Source organism: Pelecanus crispus, chromosome 3, assembly GCF_030463565.1.
Source record: "Pelecanus crispus isolate bPelCri1 chromosome 3, bPelCri1.pri, whole genome shotgun sequence".
NCBI classification, from domain to species: domain Eukaryota; kingdom Metazoa; phylum Chordata; class Aves; order Pelecaniformes; family Pelecanidae; genus Pelecanus; species Pelecanus crispus.
This window is the reverse complement of record NC_134645.1, coordinates 19,060,082-19,074,583: the sequence shown is the minus strand read 5'-3', so window position 1 is coordinate 19,074,583 and position 14,502 is coordinate 19,060,082. Positions and strand designations below refer to the sequence as shown.

The following is a 14,502-nucleotide window of genomic DNA, read 5'->3' as shown; positions in this document are numbered from 1 at the left end:
GTGCATTTGCAGTCGCTACTGCTAGCTCTGTGCAAGCTAAGTAGTATCACAATTGTGTACATCTATGCTACTGGTCTTCTGTGTCTTTACACATGCACGTCTGTGCTATACTCCTGGCAGTGACATTGCTGGGAGTGTCAAGGTCTGCCTGCATCGAGACTCTTCTGAGAAATGCCTCTTATATGTGTCACTAACCCTGCGAGGTTTTTATTTTAGATTAGGTGATGCCTTTCAGGCTCTATTCCTCTTTAGTCCTCACCAGCCCACAAAGCTATTTCCTATTTACTGATGTCTGATACAGTAATTCAAGGGGCTCATCAGTTGTTCTAGGCTGGCTGAAATTTAAACAGAACCGCAGCGCTTTCCTGTTCACTAGCTAATGAAATGAATGCAAACTTTTGTTATCCTGCCTTTATTTTGGCTAAGAAGTAGAGGTAGAATCTCTTAGAACTTGTGTGTTAAATCACGTAACTATTCCTCCTAGGAGGTCCTCGGCACAACAGTCCGTTATTTAGTACTTGATCAGAAAATAAAGAACTTAGTATTTTGACTAGGTGGATGACAAGTTTTTAAACAGGCCCTGGTAGTTGGCTGGTTGGTTGAACAAGCTTTTGAAGCCAGCTAACTACAAAAAAAAAAAATGTGGAAAGGTGACTGAGACCCCCAGGTAAATAATTTTACAGCTTATATACAGATGTAGGGTTTTAAAAATAAGCTTTTTGGGAAAAAAAACAACCTCACAAACAAACAAAAAAGCCCAAACCCATACTTTTTGACATTTCACTGTAGTGTGAATTTTTTTTTTAACTGAATTTTTGTTGTATTATACCCAAGAAACAGAACATGTGTTGGTTCTCATTAGTAAACCTTGTCCAAAAATACTTGCTTATGTCCATGGAAAAGCCGGTAGAAAATATGTGTAAAAAGAGTTAGTGGGTAGTTGAATGCATCCACAAAGGAAGTGATCAACAAGTTGCCTGCAACATAAAAAATTAGTAATGGATATATGTTTGCCTTGGCTAAAACCAGAGGAACAACTTTATTTTGTGGTCTAATGATTATATTAATACATGTTATGTATTGCATTTCAAATAGTTGTTTGATGGGAGGTTTGTAAATAAACAGGCAGTTAGATAAGCAATATGTACAGGAGGGTGCAGTCAAAGGATGTAAAAAGCAAAAATTGTGAAAGGAGTAAAGTTTGACTGTTATATGTCTAATGAGAAGCCCCAAACAGCCTTTTGTGCCTATAAATCTGTGTGTGTGTCAGGCAGGCTGAAGGACATTATATACATATAGGGAGTTTGAAGAGGTGTCATTGTATTTCTCATAGCAATGCTCTAACTCCTAAGACACTGGAATCATTTTATATTGAGGGAGTTTTGTTTATTTATTTTTAGCAAGTTGTCTAGGAGAAGAAGGAGGTGCAAAAAGGGGTTACAGTATTTTTCAACCCTGTACTTCTAGCATTGGAGGTGAAAAATGTGCTGTGACTTCAGTGTGCTGTGCTGCTTCTTCCTATTCTGTTATTCCTCAGCTTCTTCGCAAAACTCACTGTGATCCTCTGTAAGAAGCATTGCTTTATTCTTTCTTTGCTTACTTTTCAGCAATAACACCAGGGATAATGATGTTATCAGTCAGACCAACCAAAATGACTCTACCCAAACAATTCATGACAGTTCAAGGGTACAGGCTCTGCACTCCCAGAACTCACCTGGCATAATGGTTAGTATGTGGTTTTCTGTAACAGTGTCTTTACTTCGTGCAGTCCACAGCTTACCGCACAGAGTTTTGTATCACCAGGTACGGATCACTTGAAGTGTAGGTCTTCCCTGAGGAGGAAGGGTCGTTCTGTGGGTCGACTAGGTATACCACTGCTGTCGGTCAGCCTTGTCCTAAAGGTTTGGTTTGCAAAGCTGAAGCTGGTGTACATAATTCTGCACTTCTTAGGAGGGGTCTATCTGCTCTACAGATACCAAGTGGCATTTGTAAATCTGGCCAAGAGCAACTAGTTTTTGTGGCTGCTTTGAGAGAAGGGAGAGGCTAATGCAATCAGAGCAGCCTCTCATTGCCTCAGAAGGGATCTGCTCCTGAAGCATTAATACTTTGGTTTTGTGTAACTAGACTTACGCTTATAAAATGAACCAAACACATCTCTTGAGTATTTAAACAAAGCACAAAAAACATTATTTAAATCCAGGAGATGTCTACATGAGGATAAAAATACATGTATATGCATTCCATGCCATTGGCCATGCTTTCTAATTCAAGAAGGTTGAAGAGTTAGGTATCCAAAAATTAAGAAACAGAATGAACGCTGTCTGTGTAATCTTAAGCTATTCCCCATGTATACTGTGATAAAATCTTTAATTATGTGATCCCATGCTATTTTTTTCTACAGGACTCCTGCCTCAGTCAGTGCAGAGAATGGTTAGTGATCTCGGAATAAGTAGCTATTTGATACTTCATTCTGTCTTCATATCCCTCCACCCCCACCCCATGTCCCTATTTACTGCAAACTGTTCAAATCCCGGTCTGAATCAGAAGTATTTCCTCATTTCCTGGAGTGTTTTTACCTTTTTGTAGCATCTGTATGATTCACAGACAATAGTTCTCCTTTGAGGTAAAATATTTTTCACCTTGTTTCTGTCCTAGTCCCTGGTATTCTGGTATTTGTCCATTCTGCAAACCCATTTCTTCTTGGGATCTTGTCCAAGTCTTCCACTCCTAAATACGTAGGTTGGGTCTTGTCAAACCTAGTCTCCTGTTCTTGCTGCCAGGATACCACTATGAAATTTTAGGAGATAGTAATTATTTCGTCTTGGTTTTGGTGCCTGTCAGCAGAAGAGAGCCACATTAATTTTTGCCAATAACTTTTTTTCTAGTTGTGCACTTAGGCTGTTGAATTTAGACTCTTGAAGATTTCCTCTGGAGTATTGTGTTTAGTTTTGAGCTCCCCAGTAAGTTCCCACAGACATTGACCTGCTGATGAGAGTCTAGTAGAGACCACCAAGGGGATTGAGGAATGAGGTACATGATGTATGAGGACAGGCAGATAGGATGTTTTAGCCTTTGTAAGGATAAAATCTTTTGTAAGACTAGAAGAGCTTACTGCTGTCTTCAGCTTCCTATGGAAGGATATAGAGAAGACTGAGCACACTCAGAGGTGCCCAGTGACAGGATAAGAGACAGTGGCTGCAACTTGTAGCCATGGGAAACTACAATTATATCAATGGGATTTAAAGGGGTTTTGTGTTGGGTTTTTTTTGGGGGGGTTGGGTGGTTTTTTGGTGTGTTGCCTCCCACCCACCCAAGAGGGTGGTCAAATACTGGAAGAGGTTGTCCAGAGAGGTTGTGAAATCTCCATCTTTGGAGATATTCAAAGCTCTGCTGGAGGTGGCCCTGAGCAGCCTGCTCTAACTGAACCTGCTTTGAGTGTGTGTATATGGAGGAGAGGATTTGGACTAAATTACCTCCAAAGCTTCCTTGCAATCTAAATTATTCTATGATGATTTAATGGCTCTGTCCTCCAGGTTTCCTTTGAGAAATTGTTACAAAGTACTGGAGGCCAAACTTTTCATTTTAGTACTTTGGAAACACATAGCTGGAAAAGTGGAACAGATGAACACATTCTATTCCTTAATGATTTAAAAAAAAAAAAGTTTGGATTAGGCACCGCAAAATGTTTTTTTTAAAAAAAAAATCTTAGATTTTTGTTCCTCCCTCCCCAAGCATCACACACAATTGCAGTGATGCAATTTGGAGCATGACTGTTCTGTAACCATCTCCCTCACCCACCCCTTGCATTTTGTGCAAGGTACATGTCCAAATTTCAGTGATGTTAAGCAACTTGTCAATGCTGTAATTAACCTTTGATTAGATAGCTATTGCACTGATAGATGCTTTTTCCAAGAGAATTTAATAAATGCCCATGATAATTGTCTATGTTTCTTTTTATTTGTTTCTATTTGTTTGTAGGAGCTGCCAACACGGGAAACTATTGAAGATCTCAGAGGTATCTCAAAGGCTTTATTTAAACTGTTGTTTAATCATTGCTGGCCACAAAAAAAAAAAGTGGCAGAGGGGACTCCATGGCAGGTTCTGTTGTGCCTCATGTTAAGGAGCTGAATGAAAAAGCTCAAGAGAACAAAATCTCAAGGGAATTCTAACAGACTAAGATTTCTCAGCTGTCAGCCAAGCTGTTTGGTTTGCAGCCTTTTGGTGAGAACGCAAGTAGCTCTCCCCATTTTGACATTGGGAGATGAAAGAGCCTTCCCTCCACATTCTTGGGAAGCTCTGTGCCTCTGAAAAGCATTAAACCAGGAAGCCAACACTCGGATCGCATCTTAAAGCCCTTAAACGTCTGACTGTAGACTCCTGTTGTGATTGTTGACCTTTAGCTTGGTAGTGTATACGCTGCCACAGCTTGCTTGGCCTACGGATCCAGTGCTTGAGGTGCCTCAATATATTTCAGTTTATCTCCTTTTTGTTAAGGTTGATTGCCATATCCTATGGGACCATTTAGGAGTTGCACAGTGATGTAACAAACTTCTGCCGCACTGGCTTATTCGTTCTTTCATCTCTCCCTAAGTGGAGATAATTCTGTAAAACATTTTAGTTTTGATATTAGCTGTTTCTTGGGCTATTTCGACTATTTCAATTAAATAGATATCCTGCATTACCTGTCTTGACCTGGAAAGATTCCAGCTTGCTTTTATAGTATTTCACATGTAGCTAACAAAAAAGATCCTTGCTTAGGAACTGTTTTAATCGGCTATGTCATCTGTGCTTCCTTTGCTCTGCTCTGGATCAGATTTTTCTAGCTAAAGATCATACTTCAATAATGCACAGTGTTCATGTTCATGAGACCTAACTCCCATATGTTTTTTTTATTAGGAGTTATGGTATTAGAAGACCAGGCTGCACCACCCGTTTCATCTACCTCACCCTGTATCAAAGCAGATACATTACCTGTTTCTACAGCCTCCGGTTCAGGTGCCACCACATCAGCAATAGTGACGAAACCAGCTGCTATGGAAACACTGTCTGGTAATGGAATAAATGAAAAAGGAGGGAATGGACGGCCATGTGGACAGCATGGATCCCAAGATATTCTTGTGGACAGAGATGTAGCTAAAAACTTCTCCAATATTTCTTCATCACAAGGTGATATTTTAAGGACTGGAGTTTCTTCAGAGCCATGGGACAGTGAAAATTCAGTTATTTCAGACCATTTGAGTAATCCTAAAAGCTACAAAAGAGAGAAATTGCCAGATGGATCACCACAGGCAGGCTTTACCAGTAACTGCCCACAGTGCAATGCCATTGCAGCCAAAGATCCCAAGCACGTGGAAAATTCTTGCAATGCTGGTGATACCCATGAGGACCTTGACTGCTCAGACAGTGAGACTGCTGTTGCAGTTGTGGACAACTCTCTTCCTGGCGACCAGCTATGTGAACCCATTAAAATTGTCATCACAATGAGTACTACACCAAACACCACCCTCAGTGACCTAGCAGGCTCTGTCCACTTAAAGGCTCTGGGAACTGAGAGAACGAGCTCAGCCCTTGAGTCTGGTGTAGTTACAGCAGGTTGGCCAAGTCGGCAAACTAATGAACAGCTCAGAATCCCCGTTATCACTTTTGACTTGTCTGATGACAGTAAAGGTAAGGCTTGCCCAGAAGTTAGTGAAAGTGAAAGAACTCCAGAAATTTTAAAGGCAGAGCTGTTGTCCAACCACTGCTCTGGCTATGAATCGGGTGATGCAGTGAAGGAACACAGCAATCCAGCAAATACTCCTTTAGAAACTAACACTTGTTCAGATCCAAATCAGGATAATGCTTCTGAAAATGTGCAGACCGTGGATTTAACTTCTAAGGAAGACCTGCAGAACCTAGACCCGCAGTCCTGTAGAACTGCTCATGAAAAGAGACATATGCGGGTGCTGAGTGTAGACAGTGGGACAGATGTGCTTTTAAGTAAGAATTTCATGGAGGTATCTGACAAAGAAAAGACCTTACCAACTTCTAAATCAGATCTAGAAGCTAAAGAGGGACAGGTGCCCAACGAATCTAACTTTCTAGAGTTTGTCTCCCTCCTGGAATCCATTAATACCTCAAAGATGAAGGCATCTAATCAATCCACTGTCAAAATGGAGACAACGAAGGAAAATGGGCTTGTTGGAGGTATGGTGCATGGTTTACAACTCTCTTGGAATAAAGAAATTGTGACCAGTTACATTATTTATAGCAGCTTAGCCTGAGATCTGCAGTAGGGCAAATTCCCAGAGGAGAACTGGTTTTGCTAATACAGCCAAGGAACAGCTGGGCATGGTCGGACAAGGGGATTTAGTGAAAGTGTGATAGTGTCAGCTGCAGTTCTTTGAATGTTTTTATATTCTTTTCCTTTCGAAAACCTAATGCTAACCTCAGTAGGTATCCGGTATGTATCCAGTATTCTGTACTAGAATAGCATGCATGTGGCAGGCCTGTATTATTAGAATACCAAAAAGATCTTACAAAAACATGTATAGCTAATAGCATTACACCTGCCCTTGCCCATCTTACCAGGTGCATGTTGAAGAGTTGTCTGTGTGTGCCTGTAAGTATGTAGAAAGCTGGAATTGTCACTGGTGATGGTTCAACTTTTAGCTAACACGTGTGCGCGCACACACACACACACATATTCCTAAACTTCCTGCCCAGTTGTGGGTTGGTTTAGAATTTAAAAAAATGAAAAAAATTATGTATGTGTTCTCAATAGGTAAGAGTTTTGATTTTTAGTTGCTCAAAACTAAAATATTTGGGTTTTAAGGAGGAAAGTTTGGTAGTTGTTTTCAATGAAAGCCCTCCAGTATTTTAATGAAAAATGGTTTCTTCCCATGCAAGTTCCCATTTAATCACAAGGGCTTTCATTTAAAACAAAAATCTCAATCAGCTAATTTTAAAAACCTATATGCAATCCAATTTATAGCTCTTACATAGAAATATCTGGTTCTAATCAGCATTCTCATTACTGTCACCTAACTCTGTGACCCCTTTCTGTTAGGAAGGAGTATTGTTTGTAGTGTCTTTTGCAGCTCTGTAGGCAAAACTGGCAGGACTGTTTTGTGAGGATGTGAGTTACAGTGCAGTGAAGGCAGGTGCAATCTCAGGGTACTTGCCAAGTGGTTGGTGCAATCGGTTTAGAAGATCTGGGCCAAAGTGAAATAAGACAACCCTTATCTTCCCCTTTTCCAAAATGTTTGGTTTACCTTAGATCCTATAATAAACTGTTCTAAGAGCCTAAGAAGATGCAGTCTCAATACCTATTTTGCATGGAAGGTAAGAAACTTAATGGCACTCAGCAGAACAGCTTGGTGCTCCTGTTTTGCAACAATATCCCTGTCCATAAACAGGCTCTAGGAAGTCTCTGCTTCCCCTGCTTCTTCCCACAAGAACCTTCCATTAAGTGAAAAATGCACAGCTGTTTTCAAAGTTTGTCAGCTTTTTTAAAAACAAATGTGAAATTCATACTTTTATCTTGTTTTAAAAAAAATTAAGTAGGTAGTTTTATATTCTCAATGTGTCATCTACATGTTTATGTTTCACTCTGCCTTTCCTAACTCTTTCCTTTATCTGTCCTATCAATTATATTAGCATATCTCATTCCATCTTTCCCTTGTGTCCTTTTTTCCTTCCACTTTATATTTCTAATCTGTGTCTTCTCTTCCCCTTTTCCTCCCTCCTTGGTTTAGTCACTCCACGTCCCTCCTGTGCGACCTCCTTATTTGCCTTCCTCTTCATACTGCTTGTTTCTCATCTTTCCCTCTGTTCTTCCTAGCAGTCCGCGCTGCTGCTTTTCCAGCCTTTTCCACTCTCTTGAGCTTGCCTAAAGCTGTTGCCTCCCCACAGCTTGCATTCACTTCTTGGGTACTTACCTGCCTCTCCATTCCCTAGTCAAATTTTGCACCTCCTAGGCCTGGTGCCTCTCTTCTGGTCTATCTCACCCATCTCTCCCACCTTCTCAGACTGTTTGTTCTGCAAAGCAGTTTCTGCTCTATCGAGTTTATCAGCCTGCCCGGCTGGCTCCCATCCATACTCCCTGGTTTCCTAAGACGCATGCTGAGCAAGCCCTGCTTTTCACCGGAACCTGCTCAGCTGATCCACTGTCGAGCCCAGAGAGCCCCTCTGGGTCCCTGGAGTGCAGGGGGTCGGGTGCAGGGTCGCCTCCTTGTGCAACAGCACGCAACAAAACGAGGGTCATGGAAAGCAGTTTGCGATCCTTGCTACTCCTCAACCATAAAAAGACGTATTTACAAAAGAATTTGACTTCTGTGTGATGTCACTTAGCTGGAAAAGAGAAGAGATAAAAGTTTCAGAGGTAAGTTTTGAAAAAAAGAAGTGCAGCTAATCTGCAAAGCGCTTTCAGTCATGTACCCTCGGATAATATGAGTAGGGAAGATTGCTGCATAAAAGAAAGCAATGGGTCATCAGAATAAATCAGACTCATAGATTCCACAGTGACAAAAAGCCCCAACAAACTGAAACTTGATTAATGTGTGTGTAGTTGTTGTGCTTTAGATCTGGCAAATGAGATTCTTAATGGAATTCAAGATCCTGAGGAGGCAGTAGGATTTCTCTCTTCCCTCAAACCAAGCTGTTACTTAAAGCAACCTGGACTGAATTTCCTACTTTCCTATTTTCTTAAGTCTGTATATTTGTGAGATGGTGAAGTTGAGCTGCATACATGTATAATTAAGCGGCTCTGCTTGTTTCTCTCATGGGCCCAGCAAGTGTCACCCTGGGAAAGGAGCGGGGTGGCGAAGAGGGGTGCCCTGCAGGAACAGGGATGGTGGCAGTGGCTCCTGTCGCTGCAAGGTGTCTCCTGCACCTCGGACCGGCGCTGTGGGAAAAAGGAGATTCAATCAGAACTCTTTAAGCTAGGGAGAGGTAGTTCAAAGGCAGTTATTTTTAAGAGCAAGTAGGCTTTGTTTTCTAGCCTGGTCAGAACGTGCTGTTTGCTAAAATAAATTACTGTCATTACTGGCAGCTTCCCCACCATAGGACTGGATTTTAGGAATGAGAAAGCCTCTAATCTGTTTACAGCCTCACAATTACAAATATGCTTTAACAAAATAGCATCTTAGAACAGATGTGAATAAACATTATTCCCACATTAAAGTGGTTGTTCAAAAAAAACAATGTGTGGGATGGGGGGGGTGGGGAATACAGAGCAAGTCAAGCTATGCACCAGTTGTTTTGAGGGAGGAGGTTGGTTTTGTTTTGTTTTTTGTTCTTTTAACCTTGTAAACCACCTAATTGGGCAAAGCTATAATAGATGCCTGGTCAAAATGAGCATGAAATGCACCCCATAAAGGTGTTTATTAGGCAATGTGAGAAACTTGGCAGATTCCTGGAAAGCTGGATATTCAGAACTGTGTGCAAGAAAGATGACATTGTGCATAATTTGGAGAAGGCGAGGAAATGTGCTCACTGAACAGTCTTGCAAGTGAGTGAATGTCATGGATGGGTCTTTGTTACGGGTGCTCCCTCACAGTACTTGTGAGTGGAAAAAGAAGAGAGATCGTCCTGACCACGTAAGCCTTTGCCAGTAGACAGCTCAGTAAAATGCAGTACAAGAAAATTAAAGCCTTGCTTTACGCTACCAAGGATGCCAGATTTAATGTGTTAAAATACGGGACGTAAAAAAAAAAGCTGCTAAGAGCTGTTCTGTTGCCACCCCACCTCTTCTAGATCGTGAGAAAGTACCACTGACACTGTTGCTAAAAATGACTGTCAGGCCAGTGTCCTTTGAGTTTTGAATCAAACTTGCACCACCCACATAATTGAAAGCCTGTTGGAGGGCAACTGCAAATTGTCTTCGGTCTGAGAAGCGTAAGGGAAGCTGGATTTATTGGCTGCTTTGGGTCTCTCTGACATGTCTGGAGCTGAGTAAGAGCAGCTGTGTATCAGACATATGCAGGGCAAAAACTCATGTATGTCCCCTCTGGCACAGCTGGCTTGTAATCTAGGACAGGCAGTGTTATCCAGGGAGCAAAGCCCACCATGGGAGTGGTGGGGACCAGCACAGGAGAACCTAAACCAGGACTGCGTGGCCTGAATTTAGATGTTTTGCAGGCTCTTTTTAGAAAAGGTACTCATCATTCTGGGCAGTGCACAAACCACAACCTCAAGTGAGTTCTTCTGGATCCCAAGCAATTACCCTTCTCCTATAAAAAACTGAAACATACTCCTGTGGGTATTTTTAGACTCCTCAGGTTTTCTTCCCCCTGCATTCCCTGAAAGAGGGCTATCGCCTGCCATATAATCATGGGCAGGAGGGATCTTGTGCATTGAGTCACCAGCCCAAATGACAGCCCTGGTGGGAGGCAACAGCAGGGGAGTTTGCTGGCAGGCAGGTAGCACCTAGGACACAAAGCCCTACCAGGTGCTGGCTCTTCTCTCAGGGCAGCTGCGTGCCATCCCTGACCCTCATGCCAGTGAGGGACCATGTGGCATTTGATGCCCCTCTTTGGATGGGGAGGAAATGGGGTACAGAAGTCAGTTTTCTAAATCTGATACCTGACATGTAAGCTTTGACAGGTTGAGATTTTAAAGTTTTAGTCTTTAAATCGGAGAGGTAATAGTATGTTTGATGACAAGGCTGACACCTGTAAAGAAACAATGAGGTTATTTCAGAGGTCTGTATTCTGGCATAGTTGTTAGGTATAATGATTAGACTGCTTACCTCAGACCTCAAAAACCTTGATTTTATTCCCAGCTCTGCTGCTGGCCTAGGAAATTGTTTTGAGCAAGTCACTTCTGTGCTTAAGGCTCCCTGTCCTGTAATAGGTACAGTGAGTATCGTTAGTTTTTCCTATTGTCTCAGGATTTAATGTGGTAATCCTGATTAATGGAAGATCCCAGGTGCTTCTTCAATGCCCATGTTGAATTTTTTTAGCAATTCTTAGACTGTGTCAGGTTCCCTGCACACTCCCATTGTTTGGTGGGTGACCAGCTTTAATGTCAGATTTTTCTTTTAATGTTTTTGTGGCATAATAGGCAAACTTGGGTTGAGAATAAAGTACACAAGATAGATGTTTCTGCTAAAGTTGGTGAAGAAAGGCTTGGGAATGTCCTTAGGATATATTCTCCAGAGATGTGAATGGGACAGTTGACAATTCACAGAGGTTTTGTTTCATGCTCGTGCTAACAAGAGCATAGAGCAGTTTGAAATCAATTATCTCTGTGGCTGGATGGGCAACAAATATATTTTAAAGTGAAACTTTCTATTTTGGACTGTAGTCTTGTGGAAGGAAGTAAGTTCTGTAGCAGAGCAATTAATGAACAGAAGAGACTCAGGCTTAATTAGCTTAATTCTGCTTGACCAGATTTCAAACCAGATGGCATTTGAAATTATGATAACAGTGGCATTTTAACTTACAGGAGTGAGTTGGGAGATTGGGGTAGGGATATACAAGTAAAAGGTGTCTGGGACACTCTAGAGAGAGGGCACAAAATAGTAAAAATATTTTTGAGAAAAGTTACAGAGCAATAAAATACCATTCTAATTACCTAATAATGAGGCAACTTTAAAGTTGAGACACACTGACAGTTGGTTATCATGATTATTATTATATTTACAAAGGCTGCTCCATTTTAACTGTTGTCAGCCTCCTCCCAGTGTGGACCAAAGGTTTGTCTACAAAGATGATTTGGGATACCTAAAATCTGTTCCACAAATGAAAAAGTTACATGGCAAAGGAAATTTTGGTAGTGCAACGGCATTTGTGCTCAGCCAAAATATGAAAATGGTGTACAGACCAAAACTTGGGTTTTTTTGTGCAGGAATCTTCTGAATCACCCATTACCAAGCCTGACTTAGCCATGAATCCTGATAGTTATGCCTCACATGAGTCATGTAGCATATAATTTCAGATAAATTATGAAGTTACTTGTTTTGCCTGGGTCTGAGCTTGGGGCTCTGTGAGCCCAGCCATGCGTATACCAGAGACACATGGAGTGGTGGCTCGGGGTAGATGACTCTGGTAGGAGGCTGCAGGGAAGGTGCAGGTACGCTGCCATGTTGTGCTTTTTACTCTTCTCTTGCTCTTGGAGATGGTTTTTCCTAGTAACTGGAGCTTTGCCAGCACAATTTCCATGCAAGGAGCGTTTGGTGATGTGGAGCTGATTACATACCCTGGCAGAACACTCCTAGTCTAGACACCTCTATCTCCATTTAAATACTGAAGGTGTTAAGTTGCTCAGAAGAAAATGAGTAATAATCATGAAAACCAGTCACAAACCCATCATGGCTCACCTTTCCAGTGCTGGAAGTACTCATCACCACGGTGTTGTCTGATTGGCGTATAAAATCTGTAAGAAGCAGTAAGTTTATGTTTTTATTATTATGACTCTCTACCACTGCAGGGAAAAGAAGTCTGCAAGGCTTGTGGTTTGGAATGGAAAAGAGAGAGGCATTTTCTAAAACCACTAGATGATCAAATTAAAAAATCTTTTTAATTGTTCCAGCCCTAGAGCTAGTTTTGGGCAATATGGGACCAATTAGATTATTAAAACCACAGTTTCTGATCTGTATCAATTATTCGTACATCTTGAACAGCCCAAGCCTTTAGGAAGGTGATTTCGATTAGGTATCTATGGCTCCGTCACCTCCCTCAGGTACAGTTAGATCATTAAGGGGATGCTTCAGTAATGCCGCAGTTAAATAAGGCACAGTTTCAGCTTAAGAAGGAGTTTAAATCTTTAATTAGGAAAGGAAAAAAAATTAGGAAATCTTTAATTAGGAAAGGAAAAAAAAGGAAAAAAGAATTTTGTCTCCATGCACAACAGGTACAAAAGACTTCCCTAAACCAAACTTCTGGTCATTGTATTTATTGCACAAGAAGTCAGGATCCTGGGTCGTCGTGTGCTACAGAAGGAGAGCAGGAGACAGAACGTTGGCAGTGTTGTAGTGAGATTCTTCTCTTTCTTCCTTGTGGAAGCTGAAGGAATGCTGCTGTTCCAAGCAAGAGTTACACAGTGCCTTTATCTCTGCTGCTCATTCCCTCTTGCTTCTGGTACCCTGGCTGGTGAGTGTCTGGGGCCCTTAGTGAGATTCTTCAGGCTTGGTGCTGCTTGTGCTTCACATTAAGGGCTGAGACCTGCTGGGACAAGATGTGGTGGTACAATTCTAGTTGTCCTTATGCTCTTGGATCCCCCCGCAAAAGTAAGCGTGAAGTGTCTGCAGTGAGAAGTGGTTATGTGTGAGTGTCTGAGGCTTTACGTTATTAGAGGGGTGTGGCCTGTGAATTGAGACTGGTGTAGAGATGTCTTAACTCCTGGAGGTAGTTTTGTTTGTAGAAGTAATATGTTATTAGATCAGTTGATATGGCTGGAGGAAAAAAAGACATGATCTGAAAGGTCTGCATATACAAAAGCTTGTTTGCTTTTTTCAGTTATATCAGTTGGCCTAATAAAGATATTACATCTCTCTACAGGCCTTGAATCTGTTTTATCCTTAGACCATCTTAGCTATGACACTGCTATTTCTTGACTGGTGACTCTTGCAGGTTAGGATGGTAATTCTGTTGGTAGGAAATAGGGTTTAACAAATGGATTTTTTTGTGGGGCATATTTCTGTGTTTTTTTCTTGATTAAATTTCTAAGGTGTTTAAACAGCAGGTATTGCAAGAAGTCTGGGTAAGTACATCTCAGTACACCTTGCTTAGTGCAAGAAGCTGCAGGACTCACTGAAGCATCTCCAACAAGCACCACAAAAAACTTTTTTTTTTCTTCATTTAAAGCATTTAACTGTGTGACTGCACATGATGGTGATGAAATCACTGTCTTAGTTTCACTTTAAAATCCTAACAGCTAATTTTCTTTAGTTTACAGTCAAAGCAGGGTTGCACAATGTTTCACTATTCAGAGTGAATTTTAGTAACTAAAGGAGGCTATTGCTTGAAAGTTGTACACATATATGTAAGTAAATGACATATAGAGAGGTAATATAAATATAATTGGTATTCAAATTGGTATTCAGAGTAGTAGAAATCGGACAGGTCCATCATGTATATTTTAAAATCTATAGTTCTGTATTTTCCAAGCATAGGAAAATCTACTGTGAAATTGTTTAGCCAGTTTGTCCTTTGTCCTGCATCAGATGTGTGGCCAGTGGGGAAGAGGGATTAGGCAGCTACCTGCTTTCCCATCCAAGAGCTCTGTTTCTTTTGAAGGTGCTGCTTTCCCTTTTGTAAAAGGGGAATGGGCCAGTGCTTCTGCTTTTCTGCTGCCAGTAGACACAGCTTGGGAACAAATTACGGCCCCCAGGGAAGCAGCCTCTTACCATTCTAGGTTAGGGACGGTTTGCTTCCTGCTGAAATAATAGGAGAAGCAAAGCAGAAATTCTCTCTCGTTTGTCCTTTGCTTCACATGGCCTGTTCTTGAAACAACCCATTCACGCAGCCTCCTTGAGTCGGAGTACCTCCTCATCCAGATTTCTGTGATGGTAAATGTTTT

The 14,502-nt window shown here is 41.4% G+C and overlaps 1 protein-coding gene across 1 annotated transcript in view; it reads left to right on the top strand.

The window, feature by feature from the left end:
* The window catches only part of PCNX2 (pecanex 2), a 164,026-nt gene that overhangs the window by 7,558 nt on the left and 141,966 nt on the right, over nucleotides 1-14,502 (top strand). Inside the window, exons 3-5 of the mRNA XM_075707554.1 lie at nucleotides 1,608-1,725; nucleotides 3,979-4,015; nucleotides 4,897-6,186. Coding sequence (XP_075563669.1) covers nucleotides 1,608-1,725; nucleotides 3,979-4,015; nucleotides 4,897-6,186 — 1,445 coding nt within the window. The remainder of the gene's footprint in view (nucleotides 1-1,607; nucleotides 1,726-3,978; nucleotides 4,016-4,896; nucleotides 6,187-14,502) is intronic.